Raw genomic sequence first — 24,159 nt, 5'->3', positions numbered from 1 at the left:
TTAACACACTTTCGTTTTATTTACACAATTGCCACTCAGGCTTAGGAATTGATTTCAGCCGTTCGCAGCTTTCGACTCGAGGAGAGAGGGGAGGGGGATATCACGGCTGACAAATTGGAGAGAGACGATGACTGGGTGTCGCTGTGTCGAGCAGAGAGAGAGGGGGACAGAGCGACTACAGAGCATGGAGACACAGGGCCTGCATTTCAGCTTTGACTCGGGGAGAGAGGGGAAGCGGACATCACGGCTGACGAATTTGAGAGAGACAGTGGCTCCCATTTTTGACTCGGAGACAGCTGGGTGTCGCTGTGGCGAGGGAAGAGAGGGGACAGAGCGACTAACATAGGGCCTGACAGATTGGAGACGGATGGGAGCTAGAGATTTGGACTGAGTGAGAAAGATTTTGCTAGCTCCTCTGCCAGGATCTATGGGATTTTCTCCCATTTTAGAGAGAGAGATGGACAGGGAGAGAGATACACAGCGGAAAGCATGGGTGTGTGTATTCTTTAGGGTTCAGGGGTTACGCACAGAGTCGGTGAGGAGGGCATGCCTCAGGGACCAATGGCAGCGTCTGGGTTTTCATTTTTCTCCCTTGATTCAAAAGGTATTGCACTGCTTTTGTTTTCATTGTTTGGTGCCTAATTGCCATTTGATTTGTTAAAATTTTCTTTTATATTTTGTTCTTTCATTCAAATTCTAACGGATGTCTATAAATTGTTCAATTGGGTGCTAGATTATGTCTCTGTTTTTGTCAATTAGGATCTTCCACTGATTTAATTTGTTTTTTTCTTGATTACTTTTTGTGTGATTGATCTTTTTCTGTTTTAGAATTCTTAGGGATATTTTGTTCCTCCATTAAAATTGTCATACATCTTTATAGATTGTTTAGCCCACCTTAGGATTTAACTCTTTTTCAGTTTATTGTTTTTAATTGTTGTTTACTGTTTGATTAGCCATTTCATTTATTAAAATTGTCATAGATATTTTTTCTCTCATTAATGCTATCATAGATATTTTATATTGTTTACTTAACTATTAGGGCTTGCTCTTAGTCTTTAGCAGGTTGTTTAGATCACCTCTAGGATTAGCTATATGTCCACATTTTCCCTACAACCTAATCCATTGTCCTGACAACCATAATGTAGATAAATTTGTGCTGCTCCATTGCACATAGGCAGTAAGCTGTGAAGTATATCAAATATTCCATAAGATTAACCAACGTTTGACAAGTTTAAGCAGATACACCAACACAGAGAGAAAACACCTAAATTTACAGCAACATGAAAGCTTAACAAATAAAAAAAAAAATTCGTAAAACATATCTAAGTTTACACAGTTTATTGTTTTCCATTTGCTGTTGACTGTTTGATTTGCCATTCCCTTTATTAAAATTGTGATAGCTCATTTTTCCTTCATTAAAGCTGTCATACATATTTTAAAGTTGTTTAGTTAAGTTTACAGCTTGCTCTTTGTCTTTGTAAATAAGGGGGCTACACTGTTAAATTGTCACGGCTAATTTTCCCTTCATTATAGCTGTCATAGATATTTTTAATTGTTTAGCTAACTGTTACAGTTTACTCTTAGTCTTTCTAAATTAGGGGACTGCACTATGTTGATATTTGTGTGTTTTCAGAAATTTTTTTTCCTTTGCTTATGTGTAAACAAAATTCAATCTGCTTTTGAACTTTATTGTTTTTTAATTAGAGAGTTTAGGCTTTTTAGCTTTCTGTCTTTATAAATAATGGGGTTACACTCTGCTCATTTGTGTGTTTCTTCATACTTTCCTACTATTTGCTTCTCACCAAATCACCTTCAGGTTCCTTTTCCACTTCACATCATTCGAATATCTCTATGTTCCTAGGTTGTTCTTCCATTTCTTGGTTGCTTCTGTATTTTTGGGATGCACTTATAAATTTTATTTTTCATATGCATGTAGATCCAGCAAAAGCATACACGTCAAACCCCTCATTCACACAACAGCCACCAAAGAGACCATTACTGAGGTATTTCTCAATCCATTTAAATTTTTTTTGTTAACTTTTGTTTGAATTTTGCTGTTCACTGTTTGATTTACCATTCCCTTTATCAAAATTGGCATGGTTAATTTTTCCTTCATTAAAGCTGTCTTAGATATTTTAAAATTGTTTACTTACCTATTAGACTTTCCTCTTTAGTCTTTGCAAATAAGGGGACTACACAATGTTGAAAATTCTGATATTTATGTTTTTCATAATTTTATTTTCCTTTGCTTATGAGTAAACAAAATTAAGACTCCTTTTTACGTTTATTGCATTTAAATTAGGGTGTGTAGGCTGTTTAGCTCACTGTTTAGTTCACTGTTTAGCTGATATTTCTGTCTTTATAAACAAAGGGTTGCACTGTTTTCATTTTTTTCTGTTTCTTCATACTTTCCTACTGTTTGCTTCTTAACAAATCATCTTCAGGTTCATTTTCCACTTCACATCTTTCGAATCCATATGTTGCTAGGTTGTTTTTTCATTTCTTGGTTTCTTATATATTTCTGAAATTAACTTTTGATTTCATTCTTGATATGCATGTAAATCCAACACAACCTTACAGATCAAACCATCCATTCACACAGCAGCCGCAAGACAGACCATTAGTGAGGTATCTATCTATCCATTTTAAATTTTGTTTATACAAAGTAATTTCTGATGCAAATCTCTTTACTGTGTTTCAATACAAACTTTTTTTCCTTCCAATTTCTTTACTATGTGATGTATCCTTGCAGCTCAAGTATACGCACTTTTTTCAGAAACAGAGTCTCATCCACTGGAATCTGGATTTCCTAGCAGCAGGTATATCCTAACCCTTTCACAGTCATTAGAATTTTTTTCCTTCTAATTTTTTGTTGATGCAACAATGATTGATTATGAATACTTGACTTCATCTTTAGGAATGGGTTTAACAACCAAACTTAACTTTTTCTACTTAAAGCATTGAATTTTTGCTTTTGGTTTTTTTGTTGCTTTGATTGTGGTTATCAAACTTTGTTGTATGTCTATATACAAATGTATGTGCAAGTATATGTATCAATATATACCTAAGTATATGTCTAAATATATTATATATATATATATATATATAGGCATCTGTATAGCTATATGTATATGTGTGCATATATAAATGTGTATGTACATATGTATGTATGCATCTCTGTTTGTATGTACATGTATATGTATGTATGTATGCATCTATGTGTGTATGTGCATGCCTATATAGGTATGCATGCATGCGTGCATGTGTATATATGCATCTGTTTGTGTACGTGCATGCATATCTATAGACATGACTAATGTTAAATAACAGCCACCAAAAGTTTTGTTTCGCAGAGTGAGTTTTATGGTATTCCACTATGTTTTTGTGAGTTTTATGGTTTTCCACCATGTTTTTGAAGTTACCTATTTTCTGTTATGTTTTGCATAATTTTATGACTGCAAGTGGTTTGGTTTAGGGTTCAAACAGAGAGAGGTTTGGGGTATCGCAAGAGGATTTGAGACATTAGGTTTGGGGTTTGATTTGTGCAATTTGCTTCCTGATGGTGTTTATGACTGGTTTCTGTCAATTGGTGTATCTTTTGACATTTGTGCTAAATGCTTCGTGAAAATTGATGTATGTTGTCTAAATAGTTGTGTTTCAGTTGCCTTTTCTGAGCGGCTTCCTTCCTGTATGATATCTGTTTTTCTAACCTTTTTCGTAGGATATTAGCTCCATGATCTGCTGGTTGCCTGTGAAGTTTTGGTGTTTAATTTCACTGCCCAATTTCTAATTTTGTGGAATATGATTTTACCCAAGTTAATATTTTTACGAAAACCACACAAATTACATTAGAAATTGTCTCAATGGGAAAGTGTAATTTGGGATTCTGCAAGTTTGTAACTTTTGATGTTGTTCTGATGCTTTCTGTTTCTTAAGCATAATGATGTTACCTAAACGTGTAGATTTTGCATTGCTTTTGTATCATGCCATATTAACATTCTATGTAGCCTCTTAGATAATATTACAATGAATTTACATCAACTTTTAGTTAGTTTTCCTAAGACAATTTCAATTTCTTCACTTTGTTTGAAAATTGGTGTGTTTACCTTCTGACTACTTAATCGATTTAGCTTGCAGTTTAACTATTGCAGTTTTTATGGATTATGGTTTTATATGGATTCCATTTCTGAAATGAGCATGTGTATCTCATTGTATCTAGAAGTTATTTCGGTTGAAGTAACACACTTAGCATTTGTACTTTGGAGTTACGTAATTGTCCTTGATGTGTTTTTTTGTTTGGAAAATTTTAGATGAGAAATATAATTTAATTATAGCCATAACTTGCAATTCTAAATAAAAGGCAGTTAAAAAAAACAACATGGATAAACATGCTGTGAAAGGACTGATTCCAAAACACATTTTAACAGCTTTATCCGGCTGATAATTCAGAACATTATCAAGTATAAATGATTGGTCGTCAGTTAATCCTTTATGACATTTACCCTTTGTTTGTTGCACTTCACAAATTTAATCCATTCCACCATCACAGTTTTTTTTACTTTTACAGTTTTCCCATGGTTTCCAGAATGCGTTTTCGATCTTAATGCTATCTGCTCTGTTGCTTGCAATTATCAGTTTTTTAAAATTGAAACAACATTATAGTTCTAAGTAAAATTTGTGAAGACCAAGGCTGTAACCATCTTCGGTTTCATATTGTTCGCCATTAGATTTCCTAATATAAGTTTTTTTTCACATGATCTTACTGGTGAATTGTTAAAAGGCACAAAGAGAGAAAACAGCCTCCAATTTTATAAACTAAAGGTCACATGCATTTTGTTTAGTATGGGGTGTTCGAGAAAACAAGTTTAAGGATTACGTTTGGTTGGATTTCAACCATTACATTTCATACATTCCAAATCTGTTTACTATCTCATTTAATTGGTGTACGTCTGAAGTTTACCGAATGCTTATATATACATATATATATATATGTACATATACATAAATATATATATATATATATGTATGTATGCATATATATACATATATATGTGTGTATGCATATATACACATATATATGTGTGTATGCATATATACACATATATATGTATGTATGTATGCATATATACACATATATATGTATGTATGTATGCATATATACATATATATGTATGTATGTATGCATATATACATATATATGTATGTATGTATGCATATATACATATATGTATATATACGTACGTATATATACATGTGTATGTGTATACACATACACATGTATATATATATGTATGTGTATGTATATTATATCTTTGGAAATATGTACGTACCAACCGTCAAAGCATGTATATACTGGTATCCAAGTTGAGCACAACAATAACACCCCATTCTATTCAATCTCACTTATTGATACAGTGTTTGATGATCTAATTCACCTATTTTCTCTATTGCGATTTTGTCTCCATGAGCCTTGCACTCACATGCACTTGCACACAGTTTGCAGGTCATGTCTCAACCTTAGTTTTTCTTGCCTTAATAGCTTAGTTTGAACTAAGGCAGTATCAGTGAAGTCATTACATGTGGCTCTCTGATACTCTAATAGGGTCACCGTCGGCACTAGCAAGAACAAGGTTAGCATAACCAACTCTCAACTCATCCGGTAGATCTATCACTTGTCCATAATCCAGCAAGGCAACCTAACTTGGAAGAAAGGGAACGGGTAAGGGAGGTAGAGTATGGTTTTTTGCGGCCAATTTCTAGGGACCTGGTCTGGTGTTGATCCCTTCACAGGGTGTGCAATTCTAGAACACATTTTAATAGCTTTATTCGAATGGTCATTGAGAACATCATCAAATATAAATGACTGGTCGTCAACTGCCAGTGAAACCCCATCACTGTACCTGGATAGAATAATTTAAAACCCATAGTGGTTTGGGTTAGATGGGTATTTGTTAACCCAGAGTGCTCAACCACATAAGTTAGACCTCTTAGTTGCTTTCTTTTGCTCTAATCCTGTCAATTTTTTGGCTGACGTGTTCACTTAATTAAAGGTTTATATTTCCCACTAGGAAGTATCTGGGAAAAGAAAAGGGGAAGGAAACAAGAGCCGAAATAAAGGCTGTTTTCTTTTCTTTTAAATTGTTTAACGTTTACGCTTTTTATTTGTCGAGTTCATAATTTAGTTCATTTATACCGTGCTTTTGGCATGGTTAATTCTTTTAAGTGTAGGTTACCCTATAGACGTTACAATTTAGGTCCTTAGTTGTTTGATAGAAAATTGCTTTGATTCATCGTTTCTTATCGAATAGTTTGATCGCTACGCTCTTATTTCAGATCGTAACTCATTTTGATTGTGAGTTTGTTCTGTAAATTTTTTTTTCCTCTGCTATTAATAGCTTACCAAATGTGGTAGCAGAGTGATTGCATTGGTAGCTTATGTATACAAGTGAATTCAGATGACACAATGAGTTTGATATTAAAAAAAATGTCTGTTGGTTCAGTTTTTGAATCTTTAAAAACTGTTGAATCAATTTGAATATGTAATTTCATGTTTATTGTTAGGTAAATTGCTGTTTTTTTTGCTGATAAAAAGTATAAAGTTTGGTTGTGTAAATTTGTATAGTTTTATACATTTCGCTCGGTTGACAATTTGATAATGGCTGAAGTGCATTCTTTAATCAAATGTGTTTTCTTTCCTCAATCGTAAATGTCTTTTTGGTATTTTGCAGATCGAAACAAAGTGAAAGCTTTTGACTCTGAATTTTGCAACTGCTACCTTGCTGCTTTGGTAAAGTCTCAACTTCTTGATAATATCAATTAATTTTGGCTGTAATTTTAGGGTATTGAGTTGAATGCATATGCGACATGGCATAGGTTTAACATGATTAGAACTTTAATATCATGATGTGTGATGCTAATTAAGCACAATATGAGTATCTATACCAAGAAAGACATGAGCATCTAACAGATCTACTTTCTTTGCAATTTCAATTTGGGAATTGAATTTATTAATAAATTACGATCTTTTTAAAATTTAGAAAAGAGCATGTTAAAAGACCAATTTTCTTTACAAGAACTTGAATACAAAGTAGACCATCGGTGAAAACAAACCAACAACGATCATGGTAATTTAGTAATTTAAACATAACCAGCTTTGAGATTCATACTCACCCATTGTCGGTTTTCCTTGCGAGCATATTTCCTACCCAAAGTTTCCCAAACTGTGTTGTCAAACTGCTGCATCATCATATCTTTCCAACTTCTAATAGTGTTTGGTCCCCATACTTTCCACAATTCGTTTTGGATCTTAATAGTAGCTACTATATTGCTTCGAATTGTCAATGATTTCAGTTTTTCGTTTTCTTTTCTTTTTGGAAAGCATGAGTATGAAGTTTGATCACTGAGTTTGACAAACAAATATATTGAACCTTTCAAATAGACTTTAAATTTATCCCATAGATTTTCTCCTTTTCTTTTTCTGATTGTTGCTGCCATGCTGAGAAAAAAAATTATATTAATGGCTGTTCATTTATCTATGCAGTATTTCATACTTATTCTGATCTCCACCGGTTCTTTAAATGGTGTGGTTTTTCAATCAGTTAACAGTTTTTAAAAATTCAGAACATTATCAAGCATAAATGACTGGTCGTCAGTTAAACCCTTCTGAGATATACCCTTTGTTGCACTCTCACAAATTTAATCCGTTCCACCATCACAGTTTTTTTAGCTTTTACAGTTTTCCCACTGTTTCTGGAATGCATTTTCGATCTTAATACTATCTGCTATGTTGCTTGCTGTTATCAAATTTTAAAAATTGAAACAACGTTATAGTTCTAACCAAAATTTGTGAAGGCCAAGGATGTAACCATCTTTGGTTTCACAATATTAATTTGAATTATGAAGTTATGAGTGAATAAATTGGGAGTCTGAAATGTGTGTCTGCCACATAAGCTGGGTTGGGTTGGGTTGTATTAGCGACTCTGTGTGAGTGTAAAGGTGGGTGTGGAGGTGGAGGTGGAGGTGGTGGGGTGGTGGTTTTGTTTTTGCGCCATCCCAAGACCAAGGAGAATGCATGTGAGAAAATGTGATGAGTTTTAAACTCATCACTCACTTATTAGTCAAGTCAACCATTTTCCACTCAACTCTGATCTGCCAATTTGCCAATTGCCATATCGTTTTAATTTGAACAGGTTTAAGGATTAGGTTTGGTTGGATTTCAACCATTACATTTCGGATTAAAAGCATTAGGTTGAACGATTAGATTTGGTTGGATTTCAACCATTACATTTCATAGATTTGAAATCTGTTTACTATCTCATTTAATTGTTGTATGTTACCTCATTTAACTCAAATTTAATGATATTTGGTCCTCCAATTTCTCGGATTTCCTAACGGATTTACTTTCTTTGGAAATTTCAGGAACCCTGATTCTGGGAGGAAGAATACACTGCATTGCCATCTTTAAGTATACATTTCTGCACACTGATTACATGTTCAAAAGCCTAATTAGTTATACACCATTTTTTTTATTACCTTTGCAAAGCTTTTCTACTTAGATTTTAAATATGTGATTAGTTTGTAAAGAATAAACGAGACAACTAATCATGGGTACATACTTCTTTTTCGATTTTATCCTCTGCATTGTTTCCTAAATGAAATTGGATTCATAGATGTAGGGATACAACAACAACTGAGGTGTGAATAAAAGGTCTAGCCGTAACGATTTTAGGGTTTAGAATTGATTCGAAAATATGAGAAAATGCTGCATTCTCTGTTTTTTTTTTTTTTTTTTTTTGTTTGTTGCTGTAGTGATTCCAACTTAGTATATACCCACTTTTATAGTACCATGAATAAAGAATATGCAATTGCTAGGATCTCAATTTGATAATCCCATTATAAATGGATCTATATAAATCAAGGCTAATTCAGTCCAACTTGATATAGTATGACTTAATAAAACATATCCTTTGATCTTTATATTACTTATGGTTTTCTGTAGTGGTGGTTTAATTAAAATCGAAAAATGTAATAAGAATGAGGTTACTCATTCATTATATTTTAATATTTTCTAGGTTTTAAATTAACTTTGATCTATCCAAATATGATGTTAATCGATTCTGAATCAATAAATAAGAAGATTAACTTTGATCAAATCTGTTAATTCGATTTCAAATATGATGTTACATGTACTGTAGATTGGTCACAGCCTAATAAGAAGACTAACTAGAAGTGATTTAGCCCTTCATTCTCATTTTTTTTGTTCAGTCCAGTAGCAGGAAAAAACAAGGGTGCCTGAAACTCAGTTACCTAAGCATATATGTTTAACAGCTTCCTTCACTATAGATTAATACCCAACGATTCTAACCTATATTATATTGTTTATATACTTTTGGAAGTATGTCATAATCAATTTGATTTTCTATTGGTATGTGTGAAACCAATTTGATTCAGGTTACAAGGTTGAGGGTTGCGCATGGTTAATCATGTTCAATAACCTTAGTTACAGTGCCATTCACTTAAATTTTGTTTTCAAGTTATAGAAATACGGCTTTTCATTCTTACTTAATATAAGCTTTCATTACATCTTCGGTTTCACATCATTCATCATTGTATTTGCTAATATCAGTTTTTAGTGTGATAAGCTTACTGGTGTATTGTTAAAAGGTAGTGAAGTAATCTGTGCTTGACGACTTACCTGCTCAAACAGCGCTTTTTATGTGTTTTGTTAACTGCTAAGTAGGTTTTTAGGAACTTTGTATTTTCATGTTTTCACGAATTTAGAAAACAGTTTTGACGATGGAGATTGCCTGTTGAGTGGGAGGACTTGGCTTTTGGGGACATGATAAATTCAAATTTTAGCAAATGTTTGTTTCCTCCATACTAATTCAAAACCGATTACGATACCTCATCCTTACTTTAGGCTTTTAAATTAATATGGTGACAGAAGATGCATTCCCATTGTTAGCAACTTTTCTTTCGTTAAATGTGAATTTTTCGTACATTAAGTCCATTGAACTATCCCAGTTAGAGTCCATTGCACTGTCGCAAATTGAGTTACATTTCCTGTATCCATTTGTTTGCGCTTCGAATTCTAACTCTCAATCTCATTGATTTGTTGTAGTTTAGATCAAGGTGTTATTGCAACGTTGTGATCTGCTCTTCTTGCTGCCTTTCATCTAGGGATCCGCACCTATTGCATCTGAATCAAGGCTTTGGTATGTCACCTAAACCAAGATACATTGTTTCCCCGTGCTTTCTGGTTGAGTTAATGCAGATTTATCATGTTTCAGTCGATTGTTTGGTTTTATCAGCTTATGTCATTCGTTTGCTACCTGCTTTGTTTTCATTCTTCGTTATCTCTGTGATCTTTTGATACTTAACAAGTTCATTGGTTTCTTTCTTTTTGTTGGTTTTAACTTAGTCTCAACCATTCTATTATTGTTCAAAGGTGCATTGGTGTCATCTATGATTTTGCTTTAACCGAGTGTTCCTAATTCTTAGTCAAAAGTTGTTAGCCATTTTATATGTTTTTTTGGTCAATTGCTTTCTTTCTTTGTCGCGTTTTGAATCTTCCAACCCACTCTTCAAACCTTAGTTACTTTGCTTGGTTGGTGTGCTTGGTGTGGTTGGTGTTTTCGTTAGGTTTTCCTAAGAGTCAACCCTCTCATCCGTGCCAAAGTACATTAATAAGTGCTGTTAATAACTACGCTCTCCGAACAAATCTAAGTTCTTTGTAACCTCTGTTTCTCCAAAGGTCCGATAGTTCTTTCTTTTTTTTGGTTTAAATTTTGTCTATGCAATTCTGTTATTGTGTGAAAGTCTCTTGGTGTCTCTATGATTCTTATCTAACCCAATGTTTTTAATTGTTTATCAAATGTTGTTAAACATTTTATATGTTTTCTTTTGGTTCCTTCCTTTGTTTGTTACGTTCTCACTTTACCAAACCGTTCTTCGAAGGTTAGTTACTTTGGTTGGTTGGTCTTTTCGTTAGGTTTATCTGATGGTCTACTGTCTCATCCTCCCCGAAGTGCTTTAATAAATGATGTTAACAATTCCAATCTCTCAACAAACCAGACATATTTCCAAAAAAAAATCACAACTTCTATATTTAAATTTTAAAATTTTTTTTACTGTGTTATTCTAAGACCTAGAAGCTAAACAGATTTTTCTAACAAACATAAGTATTGACGTTATATTTAATTTGTGATTCAGGGTAGATAAAATGGTCAAAGAGATTGATCGAAGCGAACAACAAATTCTAGGAGGAGTTTTGGTTAAAAATTTAAAGAAACTGATTGAGGCTCGAAACAATAACAGGCTTCGAAGAACGATACAGATATATAGAGAAACTGCCCCAGGACCCAATACAAAGAAAGGAGTCAAAATAGAAAAAACAAGGATGGGTTTGCGTGTTTATGGTAAGGGTGCAAACCGAAACAAATTGGTCGTCCACACTATCCATTCACCTGCAAATCGTAGTGATTCACCGGAAGAACAACTTCCGTTGAATGAAGAAGTTTAACATGTTTTTTGGCGGGTTTTCGGTGGGATCTACAAGTTTGGTTGTTGCTACAAAATTGGAATTTTGTTGCTCTTTCTTGCCTCCGCCGTAACATCCTTCTGGGTTTTTAATGTATAGAGACTTAACGGGTGTTAGATAAGATAAACACCATGTAAACCTCTTTTGTTTGGTCATAACATCAATAATGTAAACAATTAACCCTTTTACCGTTCAAGGATGAAGTGTTGGCGTGCTAGGAATATGTTTCTCTGCTTATATATTTTTTCCATTTCTCTTTTTCTTGATAGGATCGTTTGACTCATGCTTCTTTGTTGGTTATACACTAATAAAACAGTTTTTCTATTAATGTTTTGATATTATTTGTTTGTTTTTAAATTGCAACTTTAGTTGTTTTTATGAAGATTCTGTTCTCATTTTTAACTTTGAAAATTTTAGTTGGTCCCTCAACAATTTTTAATTGGTTACTCCAAAACATATGTTTTATGCTGTGTTAGTTCATTCTTTGCAGCCATATCTGAATTCTTAAAAACTATGGTAATTAATGTGGTTTTTCGGGTGGTTTTTCAAATGGGGAAAAAGGGGTGAGCGACGAATTTATATTATTATTCTCGGTTGGTATGTAACTATTTGAATATGGAAGGCATCGTATTATGCAAACAATGCAACAATTGTAAATAGAAAAGGTCCCTGCGGTGTGCAAAGGGTGGGTTTAGAGATGGTGAGGTTTGCCTAGGTAGCAAGATTAATGCTCATGGTTTCGTAGTTGTGTTGATAACTGTGAAAACAAACGACATTGGTCGCCTCATTGTTCCTCTACAATGATTTTAATGTTTGGATCTTTAATGACTTCTCAACTTAATGGTTTTTAACTACTTCAGAGTGATTCATAAAGTTGGATACAATTTTATTAGAGGGTGTCAATTTAAAAGTATGGATTAGGGGTTTACATGTTTAGGGTCTTCAGCTATGGATACAAAGTTGTTCATCACGTTAGACAGGAATTTCAAGTTGAATTATGACCATGATAAAATGTTTCTTATGTTTACTTACCTTGGACTGACTTCAATCCATTTTTTCCACCATCACAGATTTTTCATGATTCTTTTCAATTTTTACTTCTTATAAATAAAATTGTTCCAGTCAACTTATCGACGTGTTGACATGTTTAAGTGATGGTGCTTAAACTCAAAACATCCTGGAGTATTTCTATCATTAATAATTTGTATCAAGCTCACCGTTTAATAAGAGTCCAACCTACCAACTTTGTGAAACGGAACAATGGAATCACATCGTAGATTTCTATGTTTCCCTAAACATATTTAATGAAAAAGTTTTCCAACGTTTATAGGATCTAACACATACTGAATGCAAGCTTTAATCTTCGAACTCTCAAATGATGCATATCCTTTAGCATCCATCACAAATGTTTCTGTATGTTGTTCATTAACTACGTGAGGTGCAACTCCGTCTTCGACTGTTAAAATATATTTATTGTTGGAAATTAAGGGCTTAGACTCTTAAATATACACTTTTCATCTTGCACTATCTATCGGTCTAAAGTGAGTCAGACCTAAATAATTTGTTTGTTTCTGTCAAATTTATAAATGCATGTCTTATATTAATGTCGTTGAGCCGTGCATTAGTTTTTATAGTTCGATGTTTGTTCTGTCTTTGGCTTCTCTCTAATTATATACGTGTTTATATTTTGTCTTCCTATTTCTCTAGGTTTTGTTTTTATCGTTGGAGTCCTGCACTGTTCTTTGGTGGCATTCATTCACAGCTACACTTTCGTCTCTACAACGGTTAGATTTTTGTCCCTTTAAAGAACCTTTAACTTTTTATTTTTTTATTTTTACTCTTTTCTCGGTTTACATGTTCAATCGTCAATGCATGCTTTTTTGGATCATAGTAACGTCGTTATTCGATATTTATGCTGCTTTCCTTTATCACCATATTTTTGCAATCATCGTTCACTTTAATCATTAATTTTCCACTCTGCACTGACAAACCACACTATTTCAGGAAACAATTACAAATCAATTGTCTTTATTCTTCATTCTAATCTAAAAAGATTAGGATTATGTTTTTACTATTATGTTAACAAAGTGTTTGCGATTCTGAAGACCTCTTGCTTGAATGGGTTTTGGTTCACCGCTCATTTCATATGGTTACCATAGTTGTTTCATCGTCACATTCCTTCTGTTAGAAAGTAAACCATTGCTGTGTGGTTTTTTCCGTTTATGTAGATTTATGTCTAGAAGAATAGGGCTATCTAGGAATGCCACTAGAACTGAGCGTGCTGATTCGCCTACATCTATTGCGGTTGTTAATCTTGATGATATCGTATTACAAGATGTTCCCATCAGTTATGACGACGAATACAACAATACTTCAACCTCTTTACTTTTTTTAAACAAAGGAAACAACCCTCCCCAAACATTTACATCAAGTTTTGAACAACATACTCCTGTTGGAGGTCTTCTTACCTCACATTCAGCTGCTGGAACAAGTTCTCATCAAATTTCTGTACCCCTTTTTCTTGCTGACCATGCCACTATGCGCCGGTTGTTAGCCAAAGATGCTCCAACTATTCATTCTGTTAAAAACCCGCTCATCACTGGGCAGGCAACCTATCAGAAAAAACGAAAGAGTATGCACTCTTTCAATATAACTTTGTTTACATTTTGCTGCTGATTTCAAAATTTTGCTTATCTTCGTTAATTAACTTCTATCAATTGGTTTGATGTATGCTTTTATTATTCATTGTTTTTATAGGGAATGATCCAGAATATGTTGATTTTGGATTAAGAAATTGCCAATGTCAATATTGCAGTGCTCTATTTTGGTCTGCAGAGCAGACAAAAAACCATCCTGAGCGTACTTCTTCTATTTCTACCCCGCAGTTTACTGCGTGTTGCATGAGTCAAAAAGTTCAATTCCCACGTGCTAAACCCACACCCATTTTTTTGGATGAATTGTTAAACCCCACAAATTCTCAAAGCTTTTTACAGTTTAAAAGAAATATTAGATCGTATAATTCAATGATGGCATTAACTTCAATGGGGGCCAAAGTTGATCCATCGATCAACAAAGGTCGAGGTCCATATGTTTTTAAAATTAATGGTCAAGTGCATCATTTGATGGGTTCTTTGTTGCCTCCAGAAGGCGACAATCCTAAATTTGCACAGCTCTACATTTATGACACTCAAAATGAAGTCAGTAATCGTATCGGTTGTTTGAACAGATCAGAAGCATCTGAAAAACTCGATCAAAAGGTTGTTAGTGGCCTCATTAAAATGCTAGACGAGTGTAATGAGGTTGTTCAACTTTTTAGGCAAGCTAGGGATAGAATTGATGAAAGCTCCACAAGTAATTTACGTCTACGTTTGTACGGTGCACAGAGTAACCATGATGTACAATACAATTTGCCAACATGTGACGAGATAGGTGGCTTAATAGTTGGGGACATTGGCCAATTTCACACCGAAAGAGATATTGTTGTGGAGCATAGGACAGATGGCCTCCAAAGAATCACAAAGTTACATCCTAAATACATGGCTCTACAATATCCTCTTCTTTTCCCATACGGTCAAGATGGGTACCGGAAAGGTCTTCCTTGGAATCCAAATTTTAGGGGCAAAAAACCAAAGACTGGGGGGGTATCAATGAGAGCATTTTTGGGTTATCAAATTCAAGATAGACCAGGACATAGTGACACCCTGTTGAAAGGCGGCAGATTGTTTCAACAATACTTAGTTGATGCATATGCGACACTTGAAGAAGATAGATTAGATTTCATTAGGGCAAATCAAGATTCTTTTAGAACAGAAGGTCTTAAAGGAATTCATGAAGCGCTCAAAGCAGGAAATGCAACCAGTTCTTCTGTTGGCAAAAGGGTCATTCTCCCAACTTCATTTACTGGCAGTGTTAGATATATGATAAATAATTATCAAGATGCCATGGCTATATGTCGCCACCTTGGAAATCCTGATTTATTTATCACTTTCACATGCAACGCTAAATGGCCTGAAATTATTGAAGATCTGCGTGATAAACCTGGTTGTAAAGCTGAAGACAGGCCAGATTTAATTTCCAGAATTTTTAAAGCAAAACTTGACCATTTGATTAAATACCTCAAATCAGGAAAACCTTTTGGCGATGTCGAATCTGGTTAGTTCTTTATTGTTGACCAATTTTTTCCTTTTATTTGTTTCTATTTTATCACTGCAACTCCTAAGAGTCTATGGTTTTGATACTTCTGCATATTTATTATTTTTTTAAACAGTGATTTACACGGTTGAGTTCCAAAAAAGAGGTCTTCCTCATTGTCATATCTTGCTATGGGTCAATCAACATTATAAATGTCATTCTCCTTACGATGTTGATTCTATCATTTCGGCTGAGCTTCCTGATGAAGAACGTGACAAAGCTGGGTATGATGCAGTTTCGCAGTACATGATCCACGGCCCATGTGGTGTTGCGAATCAATTTTCACCTTGCATGAAAGAAAACAAATGTTCAAAAAAATTTCCTAAATCTTTCACAAGTGAAACCACTTTTTCCACAGAGGGTTTCGTTGCATATAAGCGTCGAGATATACAAAATCTGTTTGTTCTTAAAAACGGAATCAAGCTAGATAATACATTTGTTGTCCCTTACAACCGTGAGCTATTGTTGAAGTATCAAGCACATATAAACGTTGAATCATGTTGTCAATCAACACTCATTAAGTATCTTTTTAAGTACATAACTAAAGGTGTTGATCGAACTAGAGCTGTTTTTGAGGATGACGAGTTTGATGAGGTTGTGGCTTACCTAAACTGTAGATACTTATGCCCATACGAAGCAGTGTGGAGATTGTTACAATTTCACATTCATTTTAGAGAACCATCGGTTGAGAGGTTGTCTGTACACCTTCCATCTGACCAAAATGTTCTTTTTAGAGAGACTGATGATCTAAACCATGTTGTTAACCACCCAAATCTTGAAAGCACTATGTTAACCCAATGGTTTCAAACCAATGTCCAAGACCCTGATGCACGTATGTTAGCTTACGTTGAGTTCCCTACCAAGTATGTTTGGAAAAATGATGAAAAACAGTGGACCCGTAGAAAAAGAGGTAGATCTCTAGGAAGGGTTGCGTATATTCACCCTGCTGCGGGTGAATTATACTATTTGAGGTTGCTACTAAATTACCAAAAAGGCAGCTTTAGTTTTAATGATTTAAGGACTGTCAAAGGCATTCTTGAACCCACATTCCAAGCTGCATGCACCTCGCTTGGATTATTAGGGGATGATAAGGAATGGAATAGTGCTATGTTAGAAGCTGTTGTCACTGCGTCATCCTTTCAATTAAGGCAATTGTTTGTCACATTGGTTCTCTTTTGTAATGTTGCTAATCCATCAACACTATTTGAAACACATTGGAAGACGATGTGTGATGACATTTCGAAAAACATGATGAATGCTTTTGGCCTACAAGATGTCTCTAAGTACCAAGATCAACTTAGGAATTCACTTTTGTACGAGTTAGAAAAGTTGTTTGCTGCTTCGAATAGTTCTTTGTCAAAGCATCACCTACCACAACCAAACAAGTTGATGATGGATAGAATTACAAACAGGAGTTTGAGGGAAGAGTTAGATTACAATGTTGACTCACTAAAACATGAGCACTCAAACCTATTCAAGCTGTTAAATAAAGAGCAAAAATATGTTTATGACAGTGTCATACAAACAATTCACAACAACAGACCTGGCCTGTTTTTTGTACATGGTCATGGTGGAACAGGCAAAACTTTTTTGTGGACCACCATCATAGCTAGAATTAGATCCCAAAATCAAATTGTTTTAGCAGTGGCTTCATCTGGAATTGCCTCCCTCTTACTTCCTGGTGGAAGAACGGCTCACTCTAGATTTAAAATTCCTATCAACATCACAGATTGCTCAGTTTGTGAAATTAAAAAAGGGACTCATCTTGCAACCCTAATCAGTGAAGCTACTCTCATTATTTGGGATGAAGCACCTATGAATCATAAACGATGTTTTGAAACCCTAGATAGGTCCCTTCGTGATGTTCTTAAGGGGTCAAAACCAGGTTTTGACCATTTGCCGTTTGGAGGTAAGCCGATTCTTTTTGGAGGTGACTTTAGACAAATTCTTCCTGTTGTTCCAAACGGAAGTGTTGCTGACATTGTCGAAGCTTCATTGACGAGTTCATACCTTTGGCCATATTTAACAAAATTTTGTTTGAAGCAAAACATGAGGCTTTCGAAACCAAGTTTGGACGAAAGAGAAAAACAAGAACTCACTCATTTTGCAAAGTGGATATTAGACATTGGAAACGATACTGCTACCAACTCTTTACCTTCAACTAATGAAGAAAGCTCTTGGGTTCAAATTCCAGAACAATTCCTTATCCGTTTTGATGAAGATCCTATCAAAGCTATGGTTTCAGCTGTGTACACAAATTTCAAAACTAATTTCCGAGATGTGCCATATTTGAAAGAAAGAGCTATTGTCACACCACGAAATGATACAACAACTGAAATAAACGCTTTTATGTTGGGTATGGTGCCCGGCGATAATCGTACCTATCTCAGTTTTGATACGGTCTCTTCTTCAACAGAAAATTTAGAAAATTTAGATGTGCTTTATCCAAATGAATTTCTAAACCAACTTGATTTACCTGGTTTACCGCACCACAAGTTAGATTTGAAAGTTGGCACCCCAGTGATGTTGCTTAGAAATTTAAACCAAAGCAGTGGATTGTGTAATGGAACACGATTGGTTGTGATGCAATTGAACGACAGAATTATACAAGCAACAATCATAACGGGAAGCAACATTGGTGAAAAAGTTTATATCCCCAGGATAATTACTGAATCATCTCAGCATAAATATCCCTTTACTCTACGAAGGCGACAATTCCCTCTTAAACTTTGTTATGCGATGACAATCAACAAAAGCCAAGGACAATCCTTAAAAATTGTTGGCCTATATCTATCGCAAACTGTTTTTTCACATGGACAACTATATGTTGCGCTATCTAGAGTCACCTCAAAAAAGGGTCTCAAAATCGTTATTGCTCACAATAGCGACATGCCCTACGGTTATACAAAAAACATAGTTTATAAAGATGTTTTAAAACATTTACAAGAAGGTATAACTTTGTATTATTATTTTGTGCATTTGTTTATTTTTGTAAACATGACTTCACTACTTAGTTGTTAAATCACGTTATTCAATTTTGAATTTAATTTGGTCCTAAATTGTTTATATATCTAGATTAATGGAGGAGCAAGCAGTTCGTTTTCTGACGCCATACCAGCCAGCAAACAAACTCCACATCAGGGTATGCAGAATATGGGTCACGAAAAGCATTGGAGATAATCCTCAACCTATAAGTCTTGATTGCATCTTCGTTGATAAGGATGTAAGATTTTTACACCTTCTTACTTATTGTTGAATGCTAGCATTTTTACGTATCCAAATGTGCATGCCATGTTCTCAGTACAACAAACTTTGTAATCAAACATAGACTAAATTCCACAAAGAAACTGATTTATACACTCTGCTACCCAATTATGCATCGCTTACATAATTACCATTTGTCTGATTAATTGTTTCACTAGATATGATCTTGGGCTTAACATTAAATTTATACTAGGTTAACAAGTTCATGCAAATAAACAACAAATGAAAAACCTATTTTCTCCATATGATGACATGGCTTTCAATAAATTTTGTTCAAAAAAAAAAAAAAAAAAAAAAAAAAAATTTCACAGTGCACCATGCACACTCTTCCTATCTTTGGATTTCACTACAAATATTATATTTTGTTCTGTTTGACGAAGCTTTTATGCCTCTAGAAACAAAACTAAGTATGAACTATCAAGTCTTCTTTTCCTTAATTTTTCTTCATTGTTTTTTAACCTATACAAATCAAACTAAATGTCATTTTGCAAAGTTGCTTCAACTACTACCGATTTGATTCTCTGAATAATCTCCATTGTCATCTTGCATATGATCTTAAATGCTATCTAAGTAGCCACAAATAGACTATATTGCATGTTTACATGATTCTTAAACTATATGCATTAAATGTTATCCCACTCATTTAGTATTATGTCTAATCTTAAAATTCTCCTTCTAAAAGAGAGATGCGGTTCACGGAACCATGAACGGTCGAGACATCCAATTTTTTTTGGACCATCTAAGTGTCGGCAATGCATATGAAATCAACAAATTTCGTGTCATTCACAACAAGAGATCAAGCAAGGTTGTCCCTCATGCAGCTATCATTGAATTGAATAGGAAAACCACAATCGTTCCTATTCACAAAACAAGTCAAGAACTCCCAATGCACTGGTTCAATTTAATTGAGCTTAATCAACTTCATCAAAGAATTGACAACGATGTTGAGCTTACAGGTAACAAATTTAGTTTCAAGTGCCGCTCAAACATCTAAGTTGATCATTTATATGTTTTTGTTGCCTTCAGTGTCCACTCATTCCTCCCATTAAATATTATATGTAGATGTGTTTGGTTGCCTAACGGCTGTGCAGCCAACTGAAGAAATCACTATCCAGAACACAAGAGTTGCAAAGAAGAGAAATCTAACCTTGCAAAACATTAGGTAATTACTATTTACATTAAACTCTAAATATTATTTATATGCCACCCTATTTATGACATATACCAAACCATCATCTTTTGTATTACTTACAGAGACGAAACAGTGAGAATAACCTTATGGGGAGAGACTGCAACAGGTTTTGAGACCAGTGGAATACAAGCACTTTTGCCACCCGTATTTTGTGCTTTCACAAGCCTGAAAGTAAAACAATACCAAGGTTATACCCTACCATGCTTTATCTAACTACTTAAAGTTTCAGTTTGTTAATTGTTATCTCATATTTACAGGAAAACCTGTTCTCGGAAGCACAGGATCAACCGTTTGTGTTTTCAATCCAGAGATTCCACAACTCTCTGAATACAAACACAAGTAAATCGACAACCCTTCTTTAATAACTTTTTCGCTTATATTTCTTCGATTAATCTTTCTCACCCTAAACATGCACAAAACAGGTTTAAGCATAGCAGATCACCTCTTCAAATCCTGCCCACCTCAGCTGAGATGTATACGGGCCGTGCAGTCAGTGCTACTACTGAGTCAAAAACAATTGACGAATTGCTTTTACTTGATCCTGCCTTGCACAAGGTTAGTTTGTCATCACCAAACTATTCACCGAAACCACCTCTTTTTACTAATAGATTTTCGTGCTGCATCTAACTTAACCATCTCTTGCTTTGCTTCTCTATCTGTTTATACTCCATGTTTGCAAAGTTAATTTCAAAATCTCATGTTTCCATAACAGAATGCAAGTTTCGTATGCCAAGCAACTATTGTTGAATTCGATTTGACTAAGGGTTGGTGGTACAAATCATGCCCATCTTGCCATAAAGTTGTCAAGAAACACTCTGAATCGTTTGAGTGCAATGAACATGGGTTCATAAACAGATTACCCGAACCATGGTAATATACTTTTACACCTATTTTACATATGATGCTTATAATACGTTGCTGAATCCTTTTTTATTATCTTGCAATTATGACAAATAAGTCGTCTCCCCAAGGATTACATAATACATAAATGATCCTTCATCCATACAAAGGATGCCCCTATGGTGTGCATCCCAAGCCTTGCTATAAAAAATACATTCAACAATCATTTCAAAAATTCTTCTTTGGTTATCACTTTCTGCTTAACAGCTGTGATTCTAAATAAGACCATTGTAAAATATCCTTTTAAATTTGTTCCAATTAAGAATTCTAGACTACAACAATCTATTTTCTATGTCATTGGGTTGCACTCATCCTTATTTTATGTGTTTTAGTCGTGCTTATTCATATTTACACATGTTCATTACTTGGGAATTAAACTTCCAGTGCACAACTTTTGAACATCATATTAATTGTTAAACTATGCCTTACAAACTTTGGGAACCATCATTTCCATTTGTGCTTCTACATTATAGAGCCAGCAGCTAAAATCAGCTTATAATGTTGTTCCATGATTCATTAACTCAAAACTTTCAAACATACACTTCTCATTCTGCACAATATGTTGATGTGAGGTAAATTAATTCTAAATAATCTGTCTTTCTATCCATTTTATACATGCATACCCTGCATTACAGTGGTTCTATTGCATTTGGTACATTACCCACAAGATTGCTATTAGCAGTATTCTTTTCCTAACAACCAAATATCCTCATCTTACCTAGGTTCAAAATAGATCTTATTGTGGAAGATAGCACAAATCAGCATAACTTCCTCATGATAGGAAGACATGCCGAAAAAATACTTCGTGTTTCTTGCCACACTCTGGTGATAGAGGATGGACATGAGGATCCTTTCATACTTCCACCAGCTCTAAAAAATTTGGTTGGCACAACAAAACAATTTCAGCTCTCTTTTGGAAATCAAAACACTGACTTTGGAAAGACAGACTTCATAGTTCATGGACTACTCCAAGATCAACCGCTTTCAAGCCCAACAATTGCCTTGGTCACACCAAAAACACCTACTCCCTCCGTAGGGATACATATTATGACTCAAGCGACCCCCAGCCCAGTGATGCCTTCTCACCGACCAAATCAACAACCCCAGTCAGTTGCACCCACAAAGACTTCAAAAAGAGCATTGTTTCCTAATGAACCGGACAAATCTAACAGGTAAAGTTTTCTCTTGCTTTAAAATCTCATGTGTAAATCTTCCAAACCATGCTTCTCTTAGGTATACTACAATTTTATACTTATAGTGTTTACAATCTTCCAAACCATGCTTCTCTTAGGTATACTACAATTTTAGACTTATACTGTTTACAATTTGATACCCCATTGACCATGGGATTCCATTTAACTCTTTTTTTTTTATTGGTTTGTTACGTTTTAACTTTGATTAGCCAAAACAATGTTCAACGATATTTCAGTCTTCTTTTGATGAAGTTCTCAATTCAAGAGCATATATATATATATATATTTGAATTTTTACTATTTAAATTGTGTTGAGCTTGCGTCTAACTTAGTGCTGGTGTTTGTGAGTTTCTAAATTTCTTCCAATAGCTTACTTTTAGTTGCTTTTGATTATATATTTCTCTTCAGAACAATTCTTCCACTTGCATTCTTACCAGCTATACTATTGCAAACCAAGCCAACATATTTGAGCTCTCTTTTTTCTTACTATAGGTTTCATAATGAACATCTACTTCTTCTTTGCTTTTTCAACACTTGATTCGATTGCACATGATTTTTTGTTGTTTTTCTACCTGTATCACTAATTTTAACACTAGAATGCCGTGCTGCATTCACTGTATCAATAATTCTAACACAGCAGGAATCAAACTGATTTCCATGTTTCTTTACTTCTTGCCGCAAGGGAGAAATGAAATTTACACGAAGCTGGGTTTCCAAAGTTGTCTTCTTTCACTGGTCCCATTCTCCCTTCCCTAGATGTTCTCTAACCTTATAAATTTGTACCTTCATTGACAGCAAAAAACCTCGCGGCGACCAAACAGACACAACCAATTCTGCTAGAATTGCTAAAGAATTCCACAATCTGGTTGTCCCCAAAATTGAACCAGCAGACAAAGTGCCGATAGCCACACTCAAAACAAAATCTCAAACCAAAAAAAGCAAAGATAGGTAAATTACAATTTGTTTTTCCAGCAGACACCTACATAACAAACATCATGGTAGCATTTGTTAAACTATAATTTATATTCTTTGTTATAGTGCGGAAGATGTCCACTCTCAGAAGAAGTTAACACCACAATCTCCGTGATCGACTGCAGCAGGGCTTTCTACATCTTTTTGCCTTTCAACATTTTAGCTTAAGGACTTGGCTGCTTCAACAACAACGAAACACTCTTTTTGTTTTTTGGTAACTACTGAAACAGATAACCAACCTACAAGACATATTTTGTCATCTTAAATGTAATGGCAAAATATGTGTGGACAACATGTTACTGCTGTTTCTTAAGGAAACAAACGTCTTGCATAGTTTTTACTTTGCGCGTTTGTGCTTCAAAACTATGATGCTAGAATAAGAACAAAACAGTTTTTATATGTTTTGTCAACTGCTCAAACATGTGCCTAACTCAAATGACATCTACTTTGCCACCTTTACTACAGGGCCGACATTTGTGTAAACTACATGTTACTTCTGTTTATTAAGGAACCAAAACGTTCACTTTCGTTCTGTTAATTGATCAATGCCTTTTCACATCAGTTAAGTTGAATGTATATAAAAACAAAACTACATATCTTATCAACCCCATTCACACATCTATCCCTCTCTTCATTCTTCATTGTGCTAAATTTATCCAGATAAAACATATCTTCATCATACAGCTCAACATCATGTATTCAAGTCCCGCGGCATCGCGCGGGCACATTTTCTAGTATGTACTATAACGATTGACATGATAAATATACTCAATTATCTCATAAAAAAATTATCATTCTAATGCAATAAGAAAATGAAGCAGGTAAAATTTTATTTTATTATTGTCTTTCACCTTTGATATTCACTATTCTTTTTTATTTTATATTCCTCTCCCCCTCATATGGAATAC

The 24,159-nt window shown here is 34.5% G+C and overlaps 2 protein-coding genes across 2 annotated transcripts; both read left to right on the top strand.

The window, feature by feature from the left end:
* The first annotated feature begins 107 nt into the window (after positions 1-107).
* On the top strand, positions 108-23,648 carry LOC137740457 (replication protein A 70 kDa DNA-binding subunit D). Its single transcript, XM_088692927.1, has 17 exons — positions 108-604; positions 1,937-2,003; positions 2,581-2,628; positions 2,753-2,819; positions 6,729-6,787; positions 10,121-10,214; positions 13,247-13,323; positions 18,806-18,953; positions 19,677-19,950; positions 20,057-20,156; positions 20,249-20,373; positions 20,444-20,525; positions 20,609-20,741; positions 20,899-21,056; positions 21,809-22,258; positions 23,075-23,227; positions 23,318-23,648. The coding sequence occupies exons 8-17, from the start codon at positions 18,810-18,812 to the stop codon at positions 23,364-23,366; spliced, it is 1,668 nt and encodes a 555-aa protein (XP_088549053.1). The 5' UTR covers positions 108-604; positions 1,937-2,003; positions 2,581-2,628; positions 2,753-2,819; positions 6,729-6,787; positions 10,121-10,214; positions 13,247-13,323; positions 18,806-18,809; the 3' UTR covers positions 23,367-23,648.
* Positions 13,772-18,810, top strand: LOC148697614 (uncharacterized). The gene is made up of 4 exons (XM_088691963.1): positions 13,772-14,171; positions 14,297-15,691; positions 15,807-18,680; positions 18,806-18,810. Exons 1-4 carry the CDS (start codon positions 13,772-13,774, stop codon positions 18,808-18,810), a joined length of 4,674 nt encoding a protein of 1,557 aa, XP_088548089.1.
* Positions 23,649-24,159: the final 511 nt, after the last annotated feature.

This window comes from Pyrus communis, chromosome 4 (assembly GCF_041283825.1).
Source record: "Pyrus communis isolate YQ-2024b chromosome 4, ASM4128382v1, whole genome shotgun sequence".
NCBI classification, from domain to species: domain Eukaryota; kingdom Viridiplantae; phylum Streptophyta; class Magnoliopsida; order Rosales; family Rosaceae; genus Pyrus; species Pyrus communis.
This window is presented reverse-complemented; position numbering and strand designations above follow the sequence as displayed.

Bases quoted from the DNA above. Each gene is read 5' to 3' on its own strand.
- LOC148697614 (XM_088691963.1), top strand. From the start codon at position 13,772: ATGTCTAGAAGAATAGGGCTATCTAGGAATGCCACTAGAACTGAGCGT. The intron at 14,172-14,296 runs GTATGCACTCTT...TTGTTTTTATAG, and splicing joins CTATCAGAAAAAACGAAAGA to GGAATGATCCAGAATATGTT. The intron at 15,692-15,806 runs GTTAGTTCTTTA...TTTTTTAAACAG, and splicing joins TTTTGGCGATGTCGAATCTG to TGATTTACACGGTTGAGTTC.
- LOC137740457 (XM_088692927.1), top strand. From the start codon at position 18,810: ATGGAGGAGCAAGCAGTTCGTTTTCTGACGCCATACCAGCCAGCAAAC. The intron at 20,157-20,248 runs GTAATTACTATT...TATTACTTACAG, and splicing joins CTAACCTTGCAAAACATTAG to AGACGAAACAGTGAGAATAA. The intron at 20,374-20,443 runs GTTATACCCTAC...TCATATTTACAG, and splicing joins GAAAGTAAAACAATACCAAG to GAAAACCTGTTCTCGGAAGC.